Source organism: Sylvia atricapilla, chromosome 22 (assembly GCF_009819655.1).
Source record: "Sylvia atricapilla isolate bSylAtr1 chromosome 22, bSylAtr1.pri, whole genome shotgun sequence".
NCBI classification, from domain to species: Eukaryota; Metazoa; Chordata; class Aves; order Passeriformes; family Sylviidae; genus Sylvia; species Sylvia atricapilla.
The window spans coordinates 855,641-881,500 of NC_089161.1; the positions used below are offsets into that span (position 1 = coordinate 855,641).

A 25,860-nucleotide genomic window follows, 5' to 3' on the forward strand; every position below is an offset into this window, starting at 1 on the left:
AGTGAAGAGGACATTCCAGTCACAGAGGTATGTTGCTTGCCCTGCCATCAGGATGACATTAAAATTTGGAGTCTGTTGGTCGCTGTGCGCCATGAGTTTTTCCTTGAAATATGTGGACCTACGGGGAGTAATTAATCATAAAAGCTTGGGGATTTCAACTCTATCATCGAAGCAATGAAGCAAGGGAAAGCTGAGCCTAAAAGCTGTGCTGATTACCCGGGGTAACCTGATACAAAATCTATTGTTGCCGAGAGATCCTTAGCCCTCAGTATATCGTGCAATATTATAACTGCCTGATCTTCTTCTGTGCTGACAATGACCAGTTAGTCCTCATTTTCTCTCTCAACACAGCTGGGTTAGAATTTCATTTGCAGAAGGTATTTAGAGCAATTTAGAGACAAATGTCTCTGGTGTTTGCTCTGCACTTCCCCACCACAGGCTTCGCTGAACAGTTTTTTTGTATCAGGAGCTCCATCTAATCTGTTTAATTTTAATAAATCCCTGACTGGGAGAAGAGGAAGGGTGGGGAGATGGAGGCACAGAGAAACTGTGGCCGGACTAATACTCGTTATGAATTACTTGGCTAATAATTACTAAAGAGCAGAAATGGTTTGGTAGAACTGATTGTTTGTTCCTGTTTGTTAATTAGCTCTCCTTCTCTCTGTGCTAATTGTTTTCTTTTCTAAACTTAACCATAGGAGATGGGAAGGAGTAGGGTCCAGTAGTGCCTGTACTGAGCAGTCACTGGAATTGTGTCCATGTGGAATGTGGCATGTGTTGGGTGCTGGCATGGGAGCAGTGTGGTCTGGCAGATGGAGACCATTGTTAACACATCATGGCTGGCTCAGCCCCGAGTAGATGAGGGGCTGCAGGGTTTGGTGGCTGCTCCCCCTGTTCTCTGATGTGCTGTCCCTGTCATCACAGTGGCAGTGTTTATCCACAGTGAGGCTGGCTGGTAGAGAAGTCCTCACTGCCAGTGGAAAAAGGTCCTGCAAGCCTGACTTGGCTTAAGGAATTTCACTTCTGAGACTCACAGAGGTGGTTCTGCCCAGAATTACAGTATTTTCTTCTTTTTCTAAAGTATCTCCTTCCTCAAAAAGGCCAATCACGTTTTATTTCCTTTTGGTATAGGAACTGGATTTGGGTTAGTACATTTCAGTGAGATGAGGAAGGAAAGTTTCTGCAGGATTATCAGCTGGACTGGGTTTGGTGAAACAGTAGTTGTAGAGGCTGAAATCAGGCCTCTGAAATCTTGACTCTGAAAGGTTCTGTGCAGTTCAGAGGGTGCTGAACTGCTCCCTCTGGCACAGGGGGTGATATAGTGTTGATGACAGTTGGGAGAGTGAGGGTATCCTGGATTTGTAAAAGGGCTTTCAAAAGTCAGATGAGATTTCTCTGTTGTCTTAGGCACTTTTAAACTCCCATATACAGAGGCATTAATGAGAAACATGAAGTTATTAGAATCATTTATCATTTTCTTTGAAGCTTACACTGGCATTTTGTGTAATTTATGACATTTCCTCCTTTTTATCATGAACTTCTTCAGATGAAGGGAAAAACAGCTGTTTCCCCTCAGAGTATCTGAAAGAAAAGAAAGGAAAAAAAGATGCTGTTTGTTTTTTGTCCAACTCGCTGATTCTGCTGATGACATGCCACAGAATCAGCGGCGCCTTGGGAGTAATTAGACAGCATGTGGGGCTTAAACCCTTGTGGAAATGTGTCTGTCATTTAACTGTTGTGCCTCAGATGTCCTGCACTGCTCAGTTACCCATCCGGTAACTCATGTGGCTTGTTAATTTTGTGTGCTCTGACTCTCTTAAGTTCTGGCAAGACAAAGAAAGGAGGTGGAAGTGCACTGTACATGGGGAGCTCTGTTCAGGGGGCTGGGTTTTGGGGGCAGAGAAGGGGAAAACTGCTCGGTTACAGACTCGTTGTGTCATCTTGGATGAAGAACTGTTTTCTTAGTTGCTTGTTCTCTTCATCTGTAAAATGACTACAGTAATGCCTTTCCAGAGTGGGATTGTGGGAACTGATGAAAGCATATGAGGAGCTCAGAAATAATAGTGATGGAAGAACAGAGGTGCATTAGAGCAAGTTAATGTACAATTGTTGAGTTATGTTGGGAAAATGTCCACTCAGAAGGTTTTCTGCAGTGCATCAGTGTTCCAGAAAATTTTTCCAGTGTCAAGATGCCAGACTATGGTGATTTCTGAAGAGATGAAAAAATTATTTAATTCTACATGCCCTCCCCAATCAGAGCTCAAAGGTACTTGATCCCATAGAAACAAATGCTGTCAGCCACATAATCTCCAGTAGAAAACTGACTTCATTTTCTTCCTCTTTTTGTAGTCTGCATTCTTGCAAGTTGAACCTGCCTTTTCCCCTTTATCAAAGAAACCCAACTGAATCACCTTCAGGACCTGAGGGAAGGGGGCACAGCCCGCTGCTGGAGGGCTTAAAAAAAGCAAATTCTTCAGCAGATTTCAATTTAACCCTCTTTTATTACTCTTCTTTTTTTTTTTATAATTTAAGTCCATTTCATGAGGCAGTTTGCATGTCCTTGAATGGAATCTCGTTACCATGAAAGCTTTTTTAGCATTGATTTCATAACAGTCTTAATTTAATAGTGCCGTCATTACTGAGAAGCTCTGAGAGTGAGGCCCCAGCTTTCCAGGTCACTGACCTTTTAATTACAAACCTTGTTCTGATGGCCAGGTTATCGACTGGACAGCTCCCAGCTCCTGCCCCCAGCATGAAGATGAAAATAACTGCCTTTCCTCCCCCACTTCCAGAAAAGGGAGGAAAAGAAAAGTAACCTCTTGTGTTTCCAAAATTAATTTTCTCCTTCAGCTTTACTTTGTAATTAATTCTTTAACATGTCTCAGTGAAGCTCAAACAGTTTTTGCAAAGGCTTTTCTTGAGAAGAAAATACAATGCAAGCCAATAGAGTTCAGTGCCAACTCAGCTGGAAAAACAGAGTTAGTAACCTATGGTGTCAAAATACCTATTCAGGCCAAATTGTTCTGGCTCTCCAAGTCTTATGCTTTTCTAGAAAAAGTACCATGTTTGATACACAGATGTGGGATTAGACTGTCAGGACGTGGATTGGAGAGATGGTGAGGACAAGGAGTAAGGGCCATAGTGGTTAGTGTGGGCTGTGCACACAGCAGATTTGTGCTGACAGTGTTGGTAGTACAGAGGTGTTTTAGCTGTATCTGGGCAGGGCTTACACGTGGAGCCAAGGCCTTGCCCACTTCTCAGCCCAGCAGTGAGGCTGAAGTGCCCCAGGGGTTGGGTCAGCTGGCCCCAGCTGACCAAGGGAACAGGTACAATTGTTCATTGCACAAAACCAAAACAAACCCCAGATGAGCTACTTAAAAAAATGGTGCTCTATCCCAGCCAGACACAGCACAACTGTACAACTGATTGTGTGAGTGAGGCTTGTTCTGTACTTGCAGCTCAGGTAACCTGGTGTCTACCTGCTCACACCAATGCCTGCACAGACATCATCACTTGCACTTGCAAAGCTACAAGCAAGACCTGGAATTCAGATACTGATAGGAAAACTTTATTGAAAGAACAATGCTTAGTGTTTTCAACTTCTAGTACAAATCAACACACAGCAAGAGAAAGTTCACGAGCATAGGTAGAAGCAGGGAGGTGCTTTTTGATTATTTAAAAAGTTTGCAGCAGGTGTTCAAGTAGCCTAAAGTAAGTCTAACATCTTGTGTAGACTTAGAGAAGTGACTGTAGAGGTTGAAGGGAAGTCAGCACATTCTGCATTTTCATGATGCTTTTCATTTCAGGATTTTGGAGCACACATTAACTATGGAAGCTTTGCAGCTAGTGCACGGAGCATGTTCAGTGTTTATAGGGTTATCTGTCATTATCAGAATCGTGCTGTGATCTAGATCTCACTGTGCTTCCCCGTAAAAAGCATCCACCACTGAGGTAGAGGACAGCAGCTGTTCAAGATCACTTTGTGATTTTTAGGAGCGGAAATGAAGAATACTTTATCTAAGTGATCTTACAGAGGGAGCTTTAGGGATAGAGAAGGTAATTACTGAGTAAAAAATTTACTAAGATTCTTGAAAAGCACCGTGGGATATTTAATTACTAAGGATGGTTGGGCCTCTGTTTATGACTGCAAGACAGCTAATGTGCCTTAAAATATTTTGCTAGGTTAAAGAAAATATGTCCTACACCTGTCATGCAACCAGTTTGTTCTTTAGGTGCCTCCCATCCAAGCTTTGGCTCTACACAGTCCTGCATGAATGGGAAAACGTGATTGTCTCCCAAAGAGCTTATTAGGGAACTTAAGAGTGAAGAGTGAGAGAATGAAAGCTGTCATTGCTAACAAACTCACACCAGTTCCTATCTAAATCACATCCATTTGTGGCACTCTGCTGTGTTTGCCCAGTGCTGACAATGTTCAACATACAGATTTCCACTCCTGGAGTATCACAGATGTGCTTGTGATACAGAAATTAGTTTCACCTTTCTGTGTTTTCTATTAGTTGTCTTCTTTTTTTCTTCCTGAAAATGATTGAGAATCTCTATCCATCTGCTGAGAAGGAGATGTCTCCCTGTCCTGCCACTCTTCCCTATGCAGATCTGTCACCTGCTGTTCAGTACAGACTATTCATCATGCTGACTCTTTTCCCCCATCAATTTTACCACTGTTTGTGATGTCTGAACTTGTCATGAACTTTACAGATTTTCTTGGCTTCTTTGGTGGCAAGGATGTACAGCAGTGCTAACCAAATGTGGTAAACTGCTCAGCCTTAGGATATCCTGGGAATCAGATAATGGTGCTTCTTTGGGGTTGTGAGGGCTTGGGGAAAATATATTGGAGAAACCCTTCACTATCATTCCTCAAGATTTGAAAGGAAGTTTGGAAAAACTAGTCTGTTTAGTCTCTATACACATGGAGAAATCAGTTTATTGCTCGTCTGTGACTCTTGTCCCAGTCACTGGTCATTTATGAGTGGGCAGAAAAGCACCTGACCCAGGGTAGACAAAACTGCCCATGTGATGCAGTGTACAAAGGAAGCAAATCCTCTCTTGGCTTGAAAATTATTGATAAATTGGAACAGACCGGTTTGATGCTTGGGAAGTTGTGCATGCTACAAAATGCTGTTTGTAAGCTTAATTTTAAGAAATAATTGGAATGTCATGGGTTTAATGATGTCTCTCCACTTGGCTATCTGACAGTAACTATGTAATGTAAAAGAGCCGTTAAAAATGGCTTTGCAAAATTAACTCCTATTGCTCATCGAGTGTATTTTGAGTCATATCTGCCTTGTTTACTGACAAAATAATGTTTCCATTCCTGGTAGTACTGAAAAAACAATATGATTACAGTAGAGTGAATTGAAGTCTATCCTAGAAGATAATGCTAAAATAGTCAGTATATTCCAGGGCCTGAAATTGCTAGCCTTAGTGATGGGCAAAAAAGACCCATCCCCTGAGTCTGACTCATAAAATTATTATTTATTTATCATGTTTTTGAGTGAAAGTAAATGCCAGGTCCAACAGAAAGTAATTTCTGTAGTTGCCATCTAAGAGCAGGCGTGGGAGATCTGAGACAAGACTGCTTCCTTGGCTTTGGGTAAATTTCTTGTTTGCAGCTTGCCCATCTGTAAAATGGGGTTAATTACCACTTTTGCCTTATTGACTCAGTAAGATTTATGTTACCTATGTTCATAAACTGCTCTGATAGGCTTGTTTCAGGGTTCTTGGTGCTGCTATGTGTGATTTCTGAAGGTACTGCAGTAAAATCCACACTTTCAGAGAAATTAAGAGTTTACTTCCATCAGCTGTGTATGGGAGGGGAAAACTGCAAACTTTAGAATGTCAGAATGTCAAGGCTCAGGGAGATTGCGTGCAATCCTAATCCAGCCCTGCAGCTTTGACCTTTGAAGAAAGATTCACCTTGAGATGGTTGAAGAAATCTATGTACGTTTGTATAAAAATATTTCTGTGACAGAAGGAATTTGTTTTTCGTGGTCATCTAGCCCAGGGTTTCCCCACAGTCTTCCCAGAGCCAGTAAACGAATTCAGCTTCTGACCTGCTCTGAGGATGAACCTGGTATTCCAAGTCTAAAGGGACAGCCTTGCCTCTTGAGGCTAAAACAAGGAGTGTAGTTAGGGTAATCTGTGCAGAAATCCTTTTCAGACCTAAGGATACTTTCCTGCTAGGAAAGATAAAATAAGTGTATGAGATAATTCTCTCGGATCTCTTAGACAACATTTCTGTTCTGTTTAAATCAGAACAGTCTGTCTCGGGTTCCTGTGAACATGAAATCCTACAGTTTGCTTTTCTGCTGCACACTGTTCCCTCTTAATTTTAGTCTGGAGTGCAATCATTCTTTCCTTAACTAAGAGGTTAATTTAGTTTTTGGTTCATTCCTTGCTGTTCTTTCTCCTGGAGCCTAGTCCAGGTGACTCCACTTTCCCAGGGGCAGAGCAGAGAATTCATTCTCTTGAAACCTGAGGCTCTCTGAAGTAAAAGCTGTTGACTTTGTCATACCGTGCAAATGTGCATAGCTTTTAGCAAGACAATAAAGGGTAAATGGGGTGATCTCTGCTCCTGTGGAGAGGTCAGGTGGTTACATTACACAATCTTCTAGAGCATCTTGCAGCAAATACATGGGTTATATTAAAAGTTGCAATCATATCATTTTTTAAAAGTAAATTGCTGACCTTATGCAGTGGAATCAGCTTTATTGAATTTCGCCAAAAATGCGTTTATAATCCCCCCACCCCTGCATACACATGATATTCATGTCCTTGCTGCCCATGTGGAAATGTCCCTTTTTACAGTGATAAAATTAAATTTGTCTCTGCCTTGCCTCACCTTTTAAGATTCCATCCTTTAGAGGCACCAGTGGATATCCATACCAGAGAATGAAGATGGGCAATATCCCTGCATGGCTGGCTGGCTGATTGTGAGCCAGCTACCACGGAACAAATAAATAAGCATTTCACATTCAGAGGACAAATAAAGCTGAGGACAGGTGTAATGTGGGTATTTTTCTAGGAGTGGCCTTAGCTTAGGTAAAAATTTATTTTGACTTGGAAGTATCTACACTGCTTCTGGATTTTTTTCTAATTGCTGTGCAATATGAGATGTAAAATCCACTAACAGCTGTTGTGTTACTCTTAGTACTGTGTTACGTGCCCTTCTTCAGTAATAACTAACCATAAAACTCTCTGGGCTTTGGCCACCTACACCCTCTTTCCTGAATTCACTTGAGAAGAAGGTATTTTACAGCATGCTCAAGAATTTAACACATCCATATCCCATACTTCTATGCCACTTTGCATCTTCAAAGTACCGTACAAATATTAGCTGACTAAGCTTGTGACACCCTTTATGAAATGGCAAGATTATAAGATTAATTTAAAGCACTTCTGATTACAGTTTTTCTTCTTCATTAGACCTTTACATTCTCGAAACAGTTTGCAAACTCCACATTTTAGTGGGAAACAGAGGAATTTTAGGTGGGGACACTGAAGCAGATGCATTAACAGTTAGATCTGAGATAATTCTGACTGCCAGCAATAGATCTAAAATGTTGTGTAAATACAACCATACTGTGCCATACTCTCAGTGTGACGCACTGATGTATAGAATTTTCAGTAAAATTACTTAAAGCATTTTCATTTTCATCCACCATTCTGGCCCCAGCTGCTTTGAGGGTTAGTGGAAGATATTAAGCTGGTTTTATTCAATAAAATCAGCACAAACCATCTAAGTAAATGAAGGGGCAGATTGGCCTCTGCAGTGTTAGCCTGGATCCCTTCTTACAGCATCCCTCAGCCTGTGTTGTTTATGTAGTGTTTAAAGGACTGTTGCTCAGAAGGTACAGGGAAGAATATCAGAATATCATTACTCCTGCTCTTCAAGTAACCAGGAGAATGCAGCTGTTAAACTCAGGATATAAAATACATGTTTAAAAGATGACTCTGTATGTGTTTAAAAAAGAGAGCGAGAGAGGATTCAAGGGAACCAAAAAATAGCAGGTTCCATTACTGTAATTAAATGGCAGCATTTAACCTATCAGGCCGTTGCGTGCATGTGAGAGACGAGCAGGGAGCTGCATTTGAAATGATCACTGTCTTCCTTGGGGGATAGAGTAGTTAAATAATTTGTTTGCGAGGTGTGAGTTTAGTGTCGGGTAAAGCAAGTGCTTGTGTGTGTCTGGTAAAGCTGGGACTGCTGAGATGGTGTTGGGCAGCCTGTGCACTGTCAGAGGGAGCACAAGCTGCTCCTGGCCATTTGTTCAGTTCTCTGCAGTCAGGCCTCACCTGGTCCCACGTGTTTCATCATAAAGGAGAGCTTTCTTCATGCCAGGCCACCCGAGACAGACAGCAGGAGCAGTGAAAGGAAACCAGGGAGGAAATAGAGGAAGAAAAGAATCAGGGTCAGTTTTGTGAGCTTTATCTCCTGTGGTGACTGTAAGGGGTAAAGTTGTTGTGTGCGGTGGCTGCACCTGGCACTCAGGAGTCTGGGGCTGTGGCATCCCTGGGCACCAAGGATGAAGGTGCTGCTCAGGGATCTGCCCTTTAAACAGCACAGCAGCCAGTGCCCTGCTTCCCCTGCACAGTGCTGTACCTGTGCCTGATCCTGTGCTTTGGGACTGTGACACCACGTGGAGACACAGGGTCTGCTCAGGAGCCTTGGCCCTTCCTCACTGCCCTCGGCTCTGAACAGCCCTTGGGGCACACCTGGACAGGGATGGGGCTCCACCTTTTGCCACCCCAGAGTGGGGACACAGTCTTAGGTAGTGCTCAGAAGGGAGGGTATTCCCGTTTTTATTTGTATGGTGATTCCTTTGTTTAGGGAATGTTTCCTATCCCAGGAACTCCAAGAGCTATCCTCATACTTGGAACTGCTTCAGCTGCCTCCCCAACTGATCCCACTTGTGTTATATTGCAGGAACATGGCCAGAAATGGTTTTTCATGTTCACTCCATTTCTGTGTGAATTCTGTATAGCCACTCCTATTTTAACTCCTGGGGTGGAGTTTTTGTGAGGCTTTAGAAGAAAACAGACGGTGTTAAAAATATAGATATTTATTTCCTTATTGAATATTCAACCTCAGTGACTGGATTTTCAGGGCAGCACTTGGTTAAAAGGAGACCAGAAAAATGCCATGTATTTTAGCACCCAGTCAAAGCAATGCGTGAATTTGAGTCCTTGATGAGAGTTAGAAATCTGAAACTATTTCCATAGATGATCTAAAAAAAAAAAAAATTATAAATACGTTATTTGAATAAATTATTTGTTGCAAATGCCTTACCTAACTCAAGTGCATATAAGGCATGTATAAATTCTCAAACCTGTCAGTCTTTGCACACGATGATTGTGCTCGTCTGAAATGTTTTAGGAAAGATACTGTGTAGTATTATTGCTCTTTCACAGACCTAGAAACTGAGGCAGATGGAGGTTAAATGGCCTACACAAGGTCAGTAGCAAGGCTGGGAATAAAACACAAATGTGTGGAGGCTTTTTATTATACTAATAAGGAAACTCTGGAGGTGTGTTTGGCATGGTAATCGGAACCCCAGAGAACTAGAAGCAGTTAGTATGTTCTGTGCATGTCCCCAGGGAGCAATGATGAAACTCCTTTTCTACCTTACCACTCCAGTTCTCTGTGTGTGGTCACCATAGTTTTTACACCACTTAACCTCATTATTTTTAGTATTGTTAGCATTAGTCCTCCTTTGGGCGTTTAATCCAGGCTCTTTAATTTTCTCCAGAGCCCTGAAGAGGCTCTGTGGAAGCCACAAGGGGAGAAAAAAAGCAATAAACAAACCAAAAGATGAAAAATTATCTTTTGAAACTTCTTCTATTTTGTTGACTTGTCCCCTAATGTTTTTTTGTCTTTGTTTTTCTTTTGTCATGAAGGACCCCGCTTAAATGTCTAATCTTGGTTTCTTAAAAGTTAATTTACTATTGTTTCTTTCTTCCCCACCCAAGATTAACATCCTGTGTGATGACATAGATGGTTGTTGTCTAAATGGATGTGATGTAACCCACAAAATTGTATAGGGTGGGTGGAGAAATATTTATATACTTGTGTTAAAAATTACAAAGTAGGTTTGTCTTTTAAACAGAAGGCATTTCAACACTGTTACTGGCAGCGTCAGCCTTTAATTTTACAGGTGGCTACCTTTCTAGTAACGTTCAGCAAACAGTATTTTAATGGCATGTAAAAAATTTCTCAAAAACAGAATAACGAGGAATGAGGGTGATTTATAATCTGTTATGAATTCTTGCTGACATATCTTTTTATAATAGTGTAGTAGCATCTCTGTCTCTCTAAGAGAAGTGCAGACCAGATTTACCTGAAACATTTGTACCATAATAATCAAATATGTAGCATTTAGATGTAATTTTCTTAATTCGACTTATCTTCTTAGCGTGATGTTACGTGACTCACAGGTGTCTAACACTGATTCCAGTTTATAGAAATTGGGTTAGAGCAGCCGAGATCACTACAAGGTTGTGAGAAAATGCCTGTCAGAAAAAAGCTCCTCACCCAGTGTTGGTTTCTTTACATTTCCTATGTACATTTCCATTTATGTTTTTCTACACACACTTCCATGTATTTTTACATTTTCTTAAAACATGCAGCTGTAACTACGAGTTCTCCATGCCCCCCATAGCTTCCTGACAGAGGGAGTGTCCAGTATGCCCTGTCACACTGTGTGTTCAGTGCTTCATTGTGTGTTCTTCAAACACTCTAATTTCATTTATAGACACTTTATATGATTTTTCCTGTGATAAGTCTGTACAAATGGGTTTGTTTTGTTCCTTTCTAAAGTTCAAAGTAAAAGAGGAAATAAATAGCGTTGAGGCGAGTTGCTCTTCACATTGCAGTTCATCTTGGTGTGCAGAGGCTGCTCTGACTGGTTCTGTCTAAGGCAGAAAATTGCCAGGTGCTCTTGTTGCTGTGTTTGGGGCAATCAGTAATTCCAGAGTACTGCAAGGAAATGGAAGTGGTGCATCAGGACAGATTTCCCCATTCTTGTCTATAAAACTAACTCATCCTTCAGATATTCTGAGAAATCTGGTTGAAGAATTTCATATAATGGCTTGAATTGTTGTTATTTACAAGATGCCTTTCTTTGAATGCTGAGTTGGGCAGAAAGAGCGGCAGGCTCTGGAATTTCCAGGCAGCCCAGCCCAGTGATCCCAGATCTGCAGGGACTGATCCAGAGTCCCACGTCAGGGCCAAGGTCAGGCCTCACACAGCCCGTGCTCACCCCCTGCCACAGAAAGGCCTGAAAGAGCATCCCTCACTGCTGTTACCAATGTCTGGTTGACTGCAAATCCCCCCTGGCCACCTCCTTCTGGATCAGTGCTGGAATTCTTGTGACGTGCTGGCTCAGGTTGTTGGAAATACAATTTAAAATTGGTGTTCCAAAGGTAGATCAAAACCAAACCTCCTGTATTGCCAGTGTTTTACCTTGAATTTAAGACCACCTCTGGCTTTCTCTTTAGATGCTCCTATAGATAATATCACAGATCAAAGAGTAGCCAAAGGCTAAAAATTTTGTTACTATTGCTCAAGAAGCTGCTTAACAAAATACATTTTGTTCACACAAAATAAATGGATCTGAAGCACAAATGTTTTCTGTCACTGCTGCTATTAAAATATGTGGTAAGCTTTATAAGCTATGGTAGTGCATGGGTTTCTGAAGGGCCACATACCAAACTGTCCTGCTTTTGGAAATGAACATGTAGAAGAAATTAATGTATTTTCACCCTTACAGAAAGTTTCAGGTTGTAGTTCCCAATTGAATAGGAAATTGCATAGGCCTGGTGTGTAGTCTGAGTGAGTTACTTCATTTCTGCGTGCAGGGTTTTCCTTTGCAGCCTGTCTTCCCTTCACACACACTGATGGATGCGTGGTCTGAGTGCCTGCTATGGCCTGCACAGTGCCTGGCCCCATCCCTGCCCAGGGAATGCCTGCTGGGGTCTCCGAGGATTGTTGTGATACAAGTTATGGGCATCAGGAGCCATCACCGTGAGGCTTGTTTCTCTGCAGGAATAGCAGCAAGAATTTACAGGCCACAGGTTGGATGTGCTTGGAAACTTACCCGTTTAGTGTACCTAATACTTGTTTTCTCTGAATGCCTGGTCTTATTTCTAGGGAGGTTGTCAGCTGTGGTAACGAGTCATGACAGCACTATGGTTACTGGAGTAGTGTCCCTTCCATTAGCTGGGTTTTTTGCTCTCTAAGGACTTCCTTTTCTTTGAAACAAATGTCAGAGCCTTGGTTATGTACTGTTCCTGACAAACTACCTTAGAACTGGTATCCTGGCATGGTCTTCAAAGCCTTCAAATCCCAAGTAGATATTAATTTGAAATAATTTCAAATATGCAGAGGGTTTTGTTCTTATGTAGTGTTCTCACATCATGAACTGGCTAAACTGTGTTCCTTGTGGCAGCCCTGGCTTCCAGGTTAGTCCCATGTGATGTGTCTCCAGCTGTGGAGACAGCAGACAAGTGGAGATACTCACCACTGTCCATTCAGAGGAGGCTTTCCAGCAGCTACTGTGCTTATGCTCCTGTGCTAATAGAAAGGAAAAGCTGGAGGCAAGAGACCTAAAAATAAAAACATCACCATCACAGATGATGAGAAAATAAAATCTCCTTCCACTTTGAGGAGAGACTTTCATGTATGTTATAGAAAACTTGTTTCTTCTGTCTTCTTTGCTGACCTGAGCTGGTGGTGGTCTGAGAATGATTTTGTAACAGACAGGTCTTCAGAAGGTACCCAAGTTTGAATTTATTCTGTGATTTGCATATACTTGTTGTGTAGGAATGTCAATGGACTTCGTGACAAAACTTCTGGTTCTGTAATTCAGGTTGGTGAGGATTTCTGGACCTGTCCTGGCTGATTTAGAGTCATGTTGCTATCTCCTTTTTTTCTCTGTTTTCAGCTATTTGTGGAGCAAAAATTATGCCTGTTGAATTATGCTGTCTGCTGCCTGAAGATTTGTTGTTGTAGATTAATTCGAAAAAGAGGTGTCCAAATCCTGTGGAGGCTGTGGTAGCACTCCATCTACTGGGACTTGGGCATTGCAGAATCCTGAGCATGAGTCTTATTTTGGTCCTGCATGTTCCCTGAATTCTCCTCATAGTGCCTTGACCCCTCACATGTATAGCTTAGTATTGGGAGCTTTCTAAAGGTGTCTCTCTCTTTCTTCCTTTCTTATATGGAGCAGAGATTACATACTTCATATAAGCAAGGAGCTTACTTTACATTAGAAGAGGAAGACCTGACCTCTCTTGCTGCAAGAGAAACTGTATTTTCCCTGCCTTGAAACTACCAGTGAAATGCATTTTGGACTGACTTATAATGCTGTGATTTATGCTGTGGTATGCTTTGTGATATTACAATGTCCTTTTGCCTTTGTGTTTGATTTTTTCCCCTCTGATAATTTTACTGGGTATTTACCCAAAATGCCCATAGGAGAGTGAGGCATTCTCCCTGCTGTTTGCTGCCTCAGAGCAGGAATCCCACGGTTTTCTTCCCCTCCCATTAACCTCACCCCAGTTTCTTTTCTGTCTTTATCCTCCTTGTTTCAGAATAGTATTAACATGGGAGATATTTTTAAACAGAAAACTGGAAGAAGACATGTTTCTTATTTGTATGTATACACCTTACACACAAATGTGAATGAGTTACCAGAAGCACCTTTCTAATTTTCCATTTTGAACTTCTCATATATATAAAACTGAGAAGAAAAGTTGTAGTACTTGTTCTGTTTCTTCCATTCCAGGACATGCTAAGCAAGTCACTTGCCCTTCCTTATTCAGAGTGAAAATACTTTGATCCAGTTTTCTGAAGACAATACTCATTTCATAAGAATATTTAATCAGTAGAAAATAGAGAGGATTTAGTTTGTTTGTTTAGTATTTAACCAAGTGAATAAGGCAGATTAGGGGAAGGGGGGACACTGGACCCATAAACAAGGTGATATATAATATTTTTTTTCGTTCTCCTTTTAAATAAATACCGATCAGCTTTATGTTCAGAGACAATAGGAGCCGTTGGCTTAAATTTGCAGTTTACTGTATTTATGGCTGTAATATCAAGGTGCTGCCGTCGTAATTTCATGCCCCAATGAGAAGAGCAAGGTCGAAGCAAATGCTTCCATCGGCATCTGCTAACACACTAACTCATAAACAAGGCCCGGCTGGATCAGGTGGCACGGAATAATACAGGCTAATGAAATACAGCACAGCTTTCCATTACTGTTAGTTTTTACAGTGTCGTCATTACGTGTAATTTATGTTTAAAAAATTCAATTTTATACAAGGCTCTGGGAAATAGGGGTCTGCAGGTCACCCGACGACTTTTAACGGCTCTGAGAGTCCTTATTGCACTCTACTGTTCCAACAAAATGTTAATAATAAATAATAAAAAAAATCCTCTTTTACTTTTTCTCTGGTTTGCATATCTTGCTCTGTCTTTTTAATTACAAGTGCCTAAGGAGAGTTTGGGGCTCTAGATGATGTCAGGAGTTATCCCCTTTGCTGGTGCTCCCAGAGGGGGGTTACTATCTGCTTGCTTTTCTTTTGTCTGTCTATCAATCACCTGGGATCCTGTAAATGGAGTAAACACAGCTGAGGAGAGGGAGATACTTAACAACCTCTCTCCCAAACCCTCACCCTCTGACATTGCCCTCCTCTCCTCCATTACACTTCATTTTATTATAGACTCCAAAAAGCTTGGCTAGGAAGAGAAACTGCTGCTGTGTTTATTTATTTATTTATACTTGTTATGCCAAAATACTTTTTATTTTAACCTCTTCGTTCCTGGCTGGCTCACTGTATAATTCCTAGCATTGTTCTGTTAGTGTGATTTTCCTTCCTTTTTTTAGTGCTGTGCAGCTGAGGTTAGAGCACCCTTATCAGTTCTGATTGCTGCTTAGTCACCCTGATGGGTTAAAGTGTATCATGTTTCTGAAAGATTGCACTTGCATAATTAACAGTCTCCTAGATGAATAGAGCTGTAAGAATTCAAAGCCCTTTCAGCAACTTTTCAAATTACTTTTATTTCTGCATTTTTCAGCCTGACAGTTGAGACCAGTGCATGTCCTTTTGATGTGTGGGTTCCTTTACTAAAGTTTGAGCTGGAAGTGCAGTAGCAGGATGTTTACATGGAAATGCAGTGTCTCAGTGTAAATCCAGGGAAAAAAATCAGAGTGATGGTTCTGAAACCTTAAGTTTTATTCAAATGTTGGGTTGGGCTCAGCCTCATGAATGACCATGTGCAAAAGAAAATGGATCAGGAGACTTTGCCTTTTTGACCTTTTTGAAATACATTCAGCTAAGCACAGAGTAGGACGCAGCAGACAGATTTGATAACAGTCACCCAGCACTGCACGTAACTGACTGAACAGGTGGAATCATTAGTCTGGATCAGATCCCAGAAGGATTTTATGATGATTCTTTTAAAATGTGGCCATGTTCTTTCTGAGCAGAGTTGACTCAGTGGCTTCCAGGAACAGAAGTGTAATGTCATTGCAGGGTGCCGACCAGCAGATCTTCCTTTCAGTCATGTGGTACCTGGCACGAACTTCAGGTGGTCACGGACTTTGTCCTGTCCCACTTTGTTTTCTCCTCAACAGGCAGTGTGTGGGAAAAACCCAGCGCTGCCACACTCTGCCCCACACCCTCTCCTGGCTTTTGTCCCTGCTGAAGGCTGGGAGGGGGCTTGCTTCAGGGTGGTCTCCTGCAGTGAGCGGTGAGAAAGCTGGCTTTGGAAAACCACAAAGGAACTGAAGTTTTTCCACCACCTTTCCTTATCGTGGCAGAATTCTGAATTTCACCTAAACTGAAATGTGTCCCCCAAACTGATATAGCCTTCAGGTTGTGAAAATTTTGTGTGAATTACTGGACTGAGCAATATAAGGAGGAACATAATGAAGAGAAATATATTTTCGGTGCACAGCACGGGAAAAGCGCTGTCACTAATATGTCAGAGCCTGTGTCAGAAGAAGAAAAAGCAGTGGCTCATCTAGTTAAATTCGTGGAAGGGTTTTACATTGCAATTATTGCTACTTTGTTTTGACAGAAAACAGGTAAAGTGTACATCTCCTGAGTTCTGTTTTCTGTCTGCCAGAGGTTCAGTTCTGACCTGGGAGCACTTCTCATGTTCCTATGTCCAACCTCTTCCTCATCTGCGAAATATGAGTAACAGTTCTCTACTGAAGTACTACTCCTCTACTTCAGAGTGGTCATAAGAGGAACAGATTTGGATGTACATGAGGTCCTTAAATAGTAAGAGATATTATAAAGGGACATAAACAGACAGTCAAGTCTTAAAAGTTCCTGTACAAAAGAGTTCTTTGTACAACACCCGAGGTGCAGGCACCAAGAGATGCTTGTGATGACCCATTTCATTCTCTGACTTGCTCTGTTTCTGTTTGACTACAATTTACAGAGGCTGAGTGGTGCCTGCAAATTGAGTGGCAGCAGTGACAATCAAAAAAGAGGGTCAGCAGGAGCCTTTGAGTGCAAAACAATCATGGGTGCTGGATTATTCAAATCGACACCCTGAAGCCTGAAAAGGAATTTTTAAAGCTTTGTGAAAATTATGAGTAATTCTTTGCAATGGCTGTGGTGCTGTAGAGGAATGAGAGGGATGGTTGGGGGAAGGGAGCAGGTTTGCATTCTGTGGGGCTCTGAAGACAGTTTCCGTGCATCCTTCTCAGCTCAGTCCTTGCTCAGTACCCTCTGCGGTTAGATTATTCCTTGCAGATAGCAATCAACTGGAAGGAAGTGTGTGTCTAATTTGCATGAGATTATTTAAAACAAAAAAAAGGTCTGCATTAGTCAGGGTGATGGTAAACAACGCAAAGAGATGCCTTTTATAATATAGCCGTGGCTCAGCTTTCAAAGCCAAATATAATTCACTTACAATTGGCAGTTTCCTTTATTGTTCCTTTTAACCTTTTGCATTCTGCATGGACTTGATCTTACTGCAGCCGCAGAACAACAAAAATGTTTGTTTTCCAAAGTGTTGGAAAGTGGATTTAGAGCAATTCCATTGTTCAGCTGAGGTGATTTTCTTGAGATACCTGTTTGAGAGCTATACTAGACACAAAGCTCCAGTTTTTGTGACACTGCTTTTGCATCCAAGGGCAGTGGTATTATTTTGGGGTTGCCAATTTCCTGCTGGATTAGAACAATGAATGAACATGGATACTTTTTCATGTAGTGCAGTGATAGGACTGTGATAAAATAAAGCAAGATGAGATACTGGAACAGATGACACTTAGATATGGTTTAGAAATTCGCACTTTTGTATGTAATGAATAGATCCAAGTAGAATAATTTGGGCATGGAAAATTCATACACCTATGTGCATACATAGATGGTGAATTTAAAAAAAAAAAATCATCTCAAAGGGAAATGTGATGAGTTTGCTATAATTGCCTGAGGAGAGCCTTTGAATATCTTGTCCAGTTTTGTTACTGGGTGTGAGAAATGACTAGCAGGAAGACGGGTACATTTCTGGGTGTAGAGATGACATTACTGGGTGTCCACCACGCAGACTTACTCCGTATATATGCTTAAGGAATCAGCTCCAAGGCTCCCTTGATCTTGAGGCCAGGATCACAAGACCTTAAAAGCATCTCGTCCAGATGAATGAAGAGGTTTTCCAGGCAAACCAAATCTTCTCCTCTGATAATTAAGAAGGGATGTAGTTGTGATACTTGTCCCTCGTTGGCAAAATCAGGATAATCCTAGAGGTTCCATTTATTTGCAAAAGATTTTAGTTTTTTTTCCAAACAGGAGCATACGGTATGGTTATGAAACAACAGACATTGTTTTCTTCCCTTTTTGCAGAATGAAGATCCTTCATTACTTTTGGTGTTTCTAAGTGTTAAATATTATCAGATTTGCATGGAAATAGAACAAAATTTGCTTCATTTGCTGCCAGCAACTAATGTTGTCTCCATCTTTATGAAATCCAGTAGTTGCTGGTGATCTCCAGTGTTGGCATCTGTTTATGAGTTCTACATTGGTTAATTGGTAGCTGGTCAAAACCATTTCTTTCTGATTGGACTTTGCTCTTTAACGTGTCTCAGACACTGTAGATGCTGCTTCAGTGAGTAGAGCAATACGTGGAGTTGTGTTTGTCTGCCTTTTATTTCTCTCACTGCAAGTTCTGTACTGTTGTGTGTGGTTTTGATTCTTTAATATTTGAGCCACACGTCAGATACAAGTCACAGGGTGATTCTGTCAGATTGCAGGACCAAAGATCAGGAACTTCCCATTTCTGATACTGTTTCTGACAATGACAGAATTTAGTTAGAGAAATCGCCGAACTTCTCTGAAATGCTTGGTGGAGCAGATGAATAGTGTCTCACAGGAACTCACAGTTTCTCACACGCTCACAGGAATAGAGAGATCTGTTAATAGTTATAAAGCTTTCTGAATACCACAAGCACTGTGTTAGTGCTTATGATGTTAAATAACAGTTCTGAGGCAGACTTGTGTATTCTGGCAATATTGTTTGTGCTGCAGATTATTCTGTCCGGACCCCTCAGTATGCAGTGAAGTTAAAGATCCTGAAAAAATTTCTTGCAATTTAGCTAATATGCCCAGTGGCCTGACCATTTTCTATATTGCATCTCTCTGTAATATTAAAAAGCTATTTTTTAAAAAGTATTAAGTTCAGGAATTTCATCTCCCAGCAATGCTTTATGACTCTTGAGTGGGGGTGATGGAGAGAAATCATTTTCCCAGTGCTGTCCTGTTCATACCATTTTCCTCACTGTACTCAGTCCCTACACAAGTCATGTGAGAATCAAGTGGTCTGCCTCTTACCTTCTAGATCTCTTTCCTTAAATCCATATTGTCACTTCCTGCCTTTCAGAGTGTTTTTGCATTCGCTGGATGTATGGTGAAAGGTCCTGATTCCCTCCACGTGTTCCTCCTAGCAGGGACACTGGGGTTTTGTGTGCTTCTGTGCAGCAGAGAAACACAACAAATGATACACAGCTGTCCAGCCCCCACTTCATGGTTGCCATCTGACTACTAAATTCTTTTTCTAGAGGATGTTTTCTCCTGTTGGAAAAAATAATCCAGCTGTGCTTCCTTCTTCAGAGATGCTGGTCATTGAGAATCCTTTAGCTGCTTTTCTTTTCCCCCTTGTTGGCCAAATTCCTTCCATATGTTGTGGCCAATTACAGATGGTCATCCTGATGTTTCCTGATGGCAGGAGTCACTGCAGCAACGTCCCATGCGTGCAGTGTTTCTCCAGCTCTGTGTGAAATGCAAACCAGACTGCCCTGGGGCACTCTAATCATGCACCAATGGGCCAGGGCAACGCTCAGCTGAAAGTTGGGCTTGGCCTTGTTTTGATCTGTTTTGTTATAGTTTTATTTCCTCCTTACATTCTGTGTCCCATTCATACTAATCACAGTCAGTCCTGATTTTTTTTTCTTTTTATTTCTGCATTTGTCATAAAATAAAGCAAATTATTCCCGTCTTCGGAAACGATCTAGACTAATTAGTCGTCTAACCCAATAATTAGTTTTTTGTTTCCCTGTCTGTTTTCATGCATTATTGTTAGTTTTTTCCCCTCTTTTTTTTTTTTACACCATTACAGATTAAAATGAGCCACATTTGCAGTTGATGGTATCTTTTTTTCGGGGGAAGAATGGAGAATTGCAATAGAAAGCTACTTCAAAAGCAGCAATAAACTCAAGGATAAATTAAGGAAATTGAATGAGCCACATTTGGAAGCAGCGTTGAGGCTAATATTCTGTCGCTTAAGGTTAAATTGCAACAGAGAAAGAGAGAGGGAGACATTCCAGTGAATCCAAAATTGGGGAGGCATTACTGCTCAAGTCAGTGCCAAAATTCTTTGCAGCTTGAAAGGGTTCTGCCTGGCTTGAGAATTTAATTATGTGTGCACAAAGTGGGTAAAGGTGCTAAACTGATTTCATTTCCTGTGCTCCCCCAGGCCTGACAGATGAGGAAATCGACCTGGCCTTCCAGCAGTCGGGCACGAGCGCGGAGGAGCCGCAGTCCCCAGCTCCTGCCTCCCTCCCAGTGCCAGCCCAGCCTCCTCAGCCCGTGCCGTACAGTAAGTGCCCTTGGAAAAGTACCTGCTCCCAGTTCCTTCCTGCTGCCGTTCCTGCAGAGAGCTCACGGAGTCCCGTGTGGCGTCCTGCGCTTCAGTTCTGCTGGTGACACTTCTTGTCCGAGTGGGACACCAAATGTTGCTCTGAATGCACTTCGTGGTTGTTGGTGCCTGTGACAAGGTCCTGTTACACAGGGAAAATGAGATACAAATGGTCACTGTCTGCAAACAAATCCCATCCGTGCCAGCCTGGGACACCTCTTGACCTGAAGGTGGATAGTCAGTGCAGTTTAGATTCTGACACACTGTAAGGACGTCAGAAAAGCATTTTGTCAACACGGGACTCAGTCTTCCCTTCTAAAACTTGGAAAACTTTTCTCTTGGATCTTAAATAATCTGAGGTGTGACAGCAGAAATTCTGTGTAGACTATGTGGATGTGATTGTATGATTTTTGTGTACAAAATACACTCTCAAAGAAATTTTAGAGTCCCGACATAATCTGTGTAGACTCAAAATTTACATATATATTTGCATTTTAAAACAAACCTCGCAAAAAAGTATCTAAGCTCCAAACAATAAAAACCAAAGTACACACCATTAAAAATCCATCAAAAGAAGCTGTTCAGCTCACATGTGTGTCTGGTAGTTTGAAAATCACTTCACTTACCTGCCAAGTATAAAAAATAGGATTTTGTTGCAGCTCTTTAACAGTTCTATGGCAGATATTGACTGATGTAACACTCCACTTAGAGCTGTGTTTATTAGTTTATGGCACAGGTTTGCTATTGCTGGAGACAATACTAGACTTGCTTTCTGAGTTTTTAGCTGCTCTGGTTTGGCACAGTTTGAGACGAAAAACTTGTGATTCTGTTGGGCTCAGGACTGGAATATTTCTGGCTGTTGTATTGTCTGTGCTGGTGAGCTCTAGTGCTAAATTCTGCCTCCTGGGCTAATTCCTGTCTGCTGTAGTCCACAGAAAATGCCAGGAAAGCAAAATCTGCTCTCTGGCTGTAGAAACAGGGCCAGATCCACCTCTTGGTGCTGTCCATTGCCATTCAGATAACTCTTACCACAACCCAGTACTGGGAGAGTTTTCTTCCCTTATTTCAGTGTTCCACTAGTATGGGTAGAGCAGGGGAGAAGCATGCAGTTCAGCCTGGGAAACACTGTCATCACTGTTAACCCTGGCAGCTTTATCACTCCTGGGCTGTTTTCCTTTTGCTATTTCTGGTTTCCTCAAAGAAGCAGCTCCCCTTTTCTTCTTGCTAGGTAAGAATTTTAACTAGAATCTTAACATCAGAATGTTCCTAGTAACAGCTTGAAAGAGAATTTTGAAAATATGATTCTGTAGTGCTTGGAATCAAAGGTGACTAAAAATACCACCAAATAAAAGCCTTCACAGAGGTTGTGATTGTAAACTTGTGCTGTAGCTTTGTGATCTGGTTGGTGCTTTTTAAATAATTTGAATCCAAAGCTTTTCCCAGTGAGGCAGTCCTTTTCAGCAGCCCCCAAAACTGGGGAAGGGGTGACAATGAGTTCATTAGGTGTTGTTCCTTCCCAGTCTAGCCATTTTCCGTAGACCTTCTGTTTAAGCTTCACCTCTAAATGGCTGCATAAAAAGAATAAATAGCTGGACATACATGGTATTCATTTGACAAAATAATTGTTTTGATTAGTTCTCATCTCTGCCCTATTCTAGTTCTTGACTGGTGTAATCCTGGTGGGTGTTAATGATGGATCCATTGTTGTTGCCTTCCTATCAAGTGCTTTCCATGGTATCAGAACTGCAGAAGGAATGTGTGAATTTTTCTAGGCCTGTTGGATGAGACTGTGCAGTGGCTTAGTTCTCTCAAGGTGTGTGGTTTGCTGTATTTCATCAGTTGGATGCTAGTCCTGTAATGAATACTTCAGAATTGGTCCAAATGTGCTTCAGGCCAGTTTTTCCTGTGACAGTTTACTCGGTCAGTTTGTCTTTCACAGTCTCATCAGGGGCTGCCATGGGCAGAGTAAGATAGGTAAGATTTCCTATCTATCTGCTATGCTTATCACCTCACAGAGTGGTTGTGGCACTGAGCTGGAATGCTGCAAGATTTGAAGTTTGAGAGAATATCTAAATGACTAGGGAGAGAGAGAGGCTGCTCAGTCTGTGCACTGACTTGGGATGGGAACAGCTCGTGTTGGAGAGCTCATATTGGAAAAGACTTCAAGCTGTATTTGCCTTCCCCAGAGAAGACACTGAGTTTCTGGTGAAGCAACATCTTCAAGGCTGTGAACCGCTTTGTCTTTGATACTTTTGGTTCTTTTCAAGTTTTTTTTAGTAGTTGTGACACCTCTACACAAAACACAAAGTGAGGAGGGTTTTGTGCTGAAAACAGAGGCTTGTGTTTTAAGAAATCTAGTTTTTCTCTGCACCCTCTTCCCACAAGGTGTTGCTGCTTCATGTTTAAAAATTACATTAAAACTGTGGGTTACAAGTACAGAAGTTCAGGATGGTTCAGAACTATCTCAAGCATTTCTTCAGCAGGAATGAAACAAGAGCCAAGCTGATGATCTTGCCAGTAATGCCAGGGTAAGGGGCCCACTCCTGTGAGTCACAGCCATAAACCCAGGGTACCCCTTCTGAATTTGCTTCCTTGATCTCCTGCTATTGCCACCAGAGTTCGTTTTATTTCTTAAATTTATACCACTTAAATACTTCCTTTTGTGCAATTGAACTTAATGTTCTAATGTTTTGTTGGAAATACCTGTAATTTGTATACGTACTTCCTAATTTTTGAAGAGTTAACAAGAAAAAAGCACACTTGTAAGCCATCAGAGTAGCATAAGTCTTGTGTGCTCAACCCCTTCTGGGTTTGGTTGAAAGAGAGAGTATAAAAACTTTTCTAGGGAAGAGACAATAAATAAATTCCTAGTATTTTAGGTCAGTACCATCTCTACTACTTCTCCTCTTGTTCTGGAGGAGTAATTCCTTCCTCCAGTTTGTACTTTTGCCAAGAGGTGTCAAAACTGCTTAAAAAAAAAAGCTTAAAGAAAGCTTGAATTTGATTAATATAGAGAAACAAGACTTTGCCTGACTGATAATAAAACTGATAAATGACATTTGAATTACTTGTAGCAGTAATTTATTACATAAAATATCTTTTATTTGACATGCGATTAGTTGCTGGAAGCATCACTCAATCTGACTAGTTTAAACATGCTCTAAAATGAACCCCCAGTAAAAAAACAGGGCTGGTGTTATGAAATACACTAATCCAGCAGTGAGGACAAAAATCTGACTTTAAATATTTGAATGATTAATTTGTTGGCGTTTTTTGGTTGGATTTTTTTTTTTTTTTTTTTTTTTTTTTTTTTTACCTTTCTAACCCATATAATTATTAGCAAACTCAGGGGAGTTTCTGAGCAAGGTGTGCAAAGCTGCATGCTTATCATCCAGGTATTGTGTGTGTTGTTCCCCATGGTATTTATGGGCTCCATTAATGAGGGTTTTACACCTGCTTAAAAATCAGCTCCAGTAATTTTTTTCTTGCCATTTGGATCTTGTTTTCTTATTCTTGTGTCTCCATTATGTGGAAGTCTGTAGAATACAGGCTGTTTCCTCTTACAATTAAAAATGGTAACTAGAATCCAAACTGGGGTTTTTTTCCCAACACCTTTCCATGGATTCACTGTTTACTTCTGGAAAATCACCTGTTCCAGCATCAGTTTCTGCAGTTTTAAATGTGGGTACTACTGAAGCTGGCCTTAAGGGGGATGCACAAGGCCTAATTAGTTGCTGTTAGGAAAGTTAATTCTTAGGTGAATGGGGATCTTAAAAATAGTGAGTGTTTGTTCTGGAAATGCAATTTACAGTGACTGGATTAAATATAATGGGGAAATTAAATATACTTAGCAAAACCACAGTTTTATACCTTGAGAAAATATCCGTGTCCCTTCCGTTTGAGTTTTGAAGGTCTCTTAGTAGAATGGTTTGTTACTTCTGCAGTGCCTAAAGTACCTGGGCTGTCAGTGCTTTTTCATTTTATCTGAGTTTTGTTTGGTTTACAAGTGGAGAAATTGAGGATATGCAAACAGTTGGTGTGAGCACGGAGCTTAAAACAGAGAAACTCCGAAGCCTCTCTTCACACTTTAGAGAATTGCAGAGAAAAAGAAAGGTTGAGTGTGGATTTTAGGCAGAGCTGTGACATTCTTTGTAACATTGTGAAGTTGCTGTGGTCAGTGCAGAGCCTTTACTATGTACCTCACTTGCTCACTTCTTCTCTCCACTCCCTTCACTTTTTTTTTTTTTTTTTTTTTTTTTTTTTTTTTTTTTTTTTTTTTTTTTGTCACAAGACAGATTTCACACATCTCTAAAATGAGTAAAATGGCATTTCAGCTTCTTGTCTTTATAGACTCTCTGAACTTTAGGAAAGATCATTCTGGTCCCTTTTCATTAATAATGAAAACCAGGGGGCAATAAAATGTTCTTAGCTCAAGCATTATAGGAATGGAGAGAGAGATGAGCGAGGTGAAAGGGCAAAGCAGATGGATTCCTACAGGTGTGTCTCCTTCCTGCTCGGAGGTCAGTGGAGCTGGGAGGGAGTTTGGGACAGCCCACCAAGGACAGCCATGGGCAGGATTCACAGACCCTTGGGATAATTAATTCTGTACAACAGCAGCTCAGCCTGGAACAAATTGTGTTGTCATAGAAGGATATTTTTAGTCAGAAGTTCAGGAGAGAGAACTGGACAACCAAGAGACTTCAGGTACCAGAAGTGACAGTGGGGGCACAGCACAGGGGGAAGAGGGATAGATGGCTGGGGTTCACAGCAAGATTAGTGAGAGATCATTTTAAATCCTGACATGTACACAGCCAGTTACTGCAGCTTAGCTGACGTGTGTTAACTCATTAAGTTAAAAAGTTATGATAATTTGATCATGTGCCTAAGCTCCAAAACTGCAACTGCAGCAACCCAAAATACTCCTGGTGACACTATTCACCAGTTCTGACAGAGATGCCTTAATTTGTTCAGATTTCTAGCCAGAGGATAATTTTAGGAGCTGTGTCCTAAAATGCAGCAAGAAGCTCTGAGTGCCAGTATTTGGGAGTCAGACCCAAATACTCTAGACCCTAAATGCTGGGATTAGGGGTGGCTTTTGGAATGAAATGCCTGTAGAGGAATTCAGCAACAACCAAAATGGCAATAGGTGAGCAAAGCAGAAAGGAGACCAGAGGCCACCCATTTCAGCCAGTTCAGTCTCCTAAATGGAGACTTTGGAGAACATAATGCAATTATGAGACATTGTAGTCACATGTAGATTTGGAGACCACACCAGTCTCCCATCTCGTCAGCTCTGCCCACATCCTGCCATTGAACTTTAGGCAGATCATTCTGCATCCTCCTCATATTAAAGAAAACCGGGGGCAGTACAAGGTTCGTTCAGGGAACTGCGAGGGAGGTGACAGGATAAGGATGGTGGAAAACTACAGTTATCTTCTGATTCTGCTGAAGGAGCAAGGCATACCATATCTTTGCTTTCCTCTGTGGAGCCTCTGAGCTTCTGTGCACAGTTGTCTGTTGAATATCTCAAGCTTTTATCTACTTCTTTACCTCTCTCTGTAGATATTTAATTGCGTATTTTCTCTCTGCTCTTTATGTGTGCTTTGGTCCCTATTTGTAATTTAAGCTTTAAAGACACTGGATCCTTCCTCATTGAAATGGTCCATAATTGCTGACACAGTTTTCATAAACCC

At 41.3% G+C, this 25,860-nt stretch overlaps 1 protein-coding gene across 3 annotated transcripts in view; it reads left to right on the plus strand.

Annotated features, from left to right (window-relative positions):
* PEX14 (peroxisomal biogenesis factor 14) overlaps positions 1-25,860 on the plus strand; it is a 68,570-nt gene that overhangs the window by 33,723 nt on the left and 8,987 nt on the right. For all 3 annotated transcript variants that reach the window (XM_066334556.1, XM_066334558.1, XM_066334557.1), the window contains one exon: positions 20,006-20,128. In XM_066334556.1, coding sequence (XP_066190653.1) covers positions 20,006-20,128 — 123 coding nt within the window. The remainder of the gene's footprint in view (positions 1-20,005; positions 20,129-25,860) is intronic.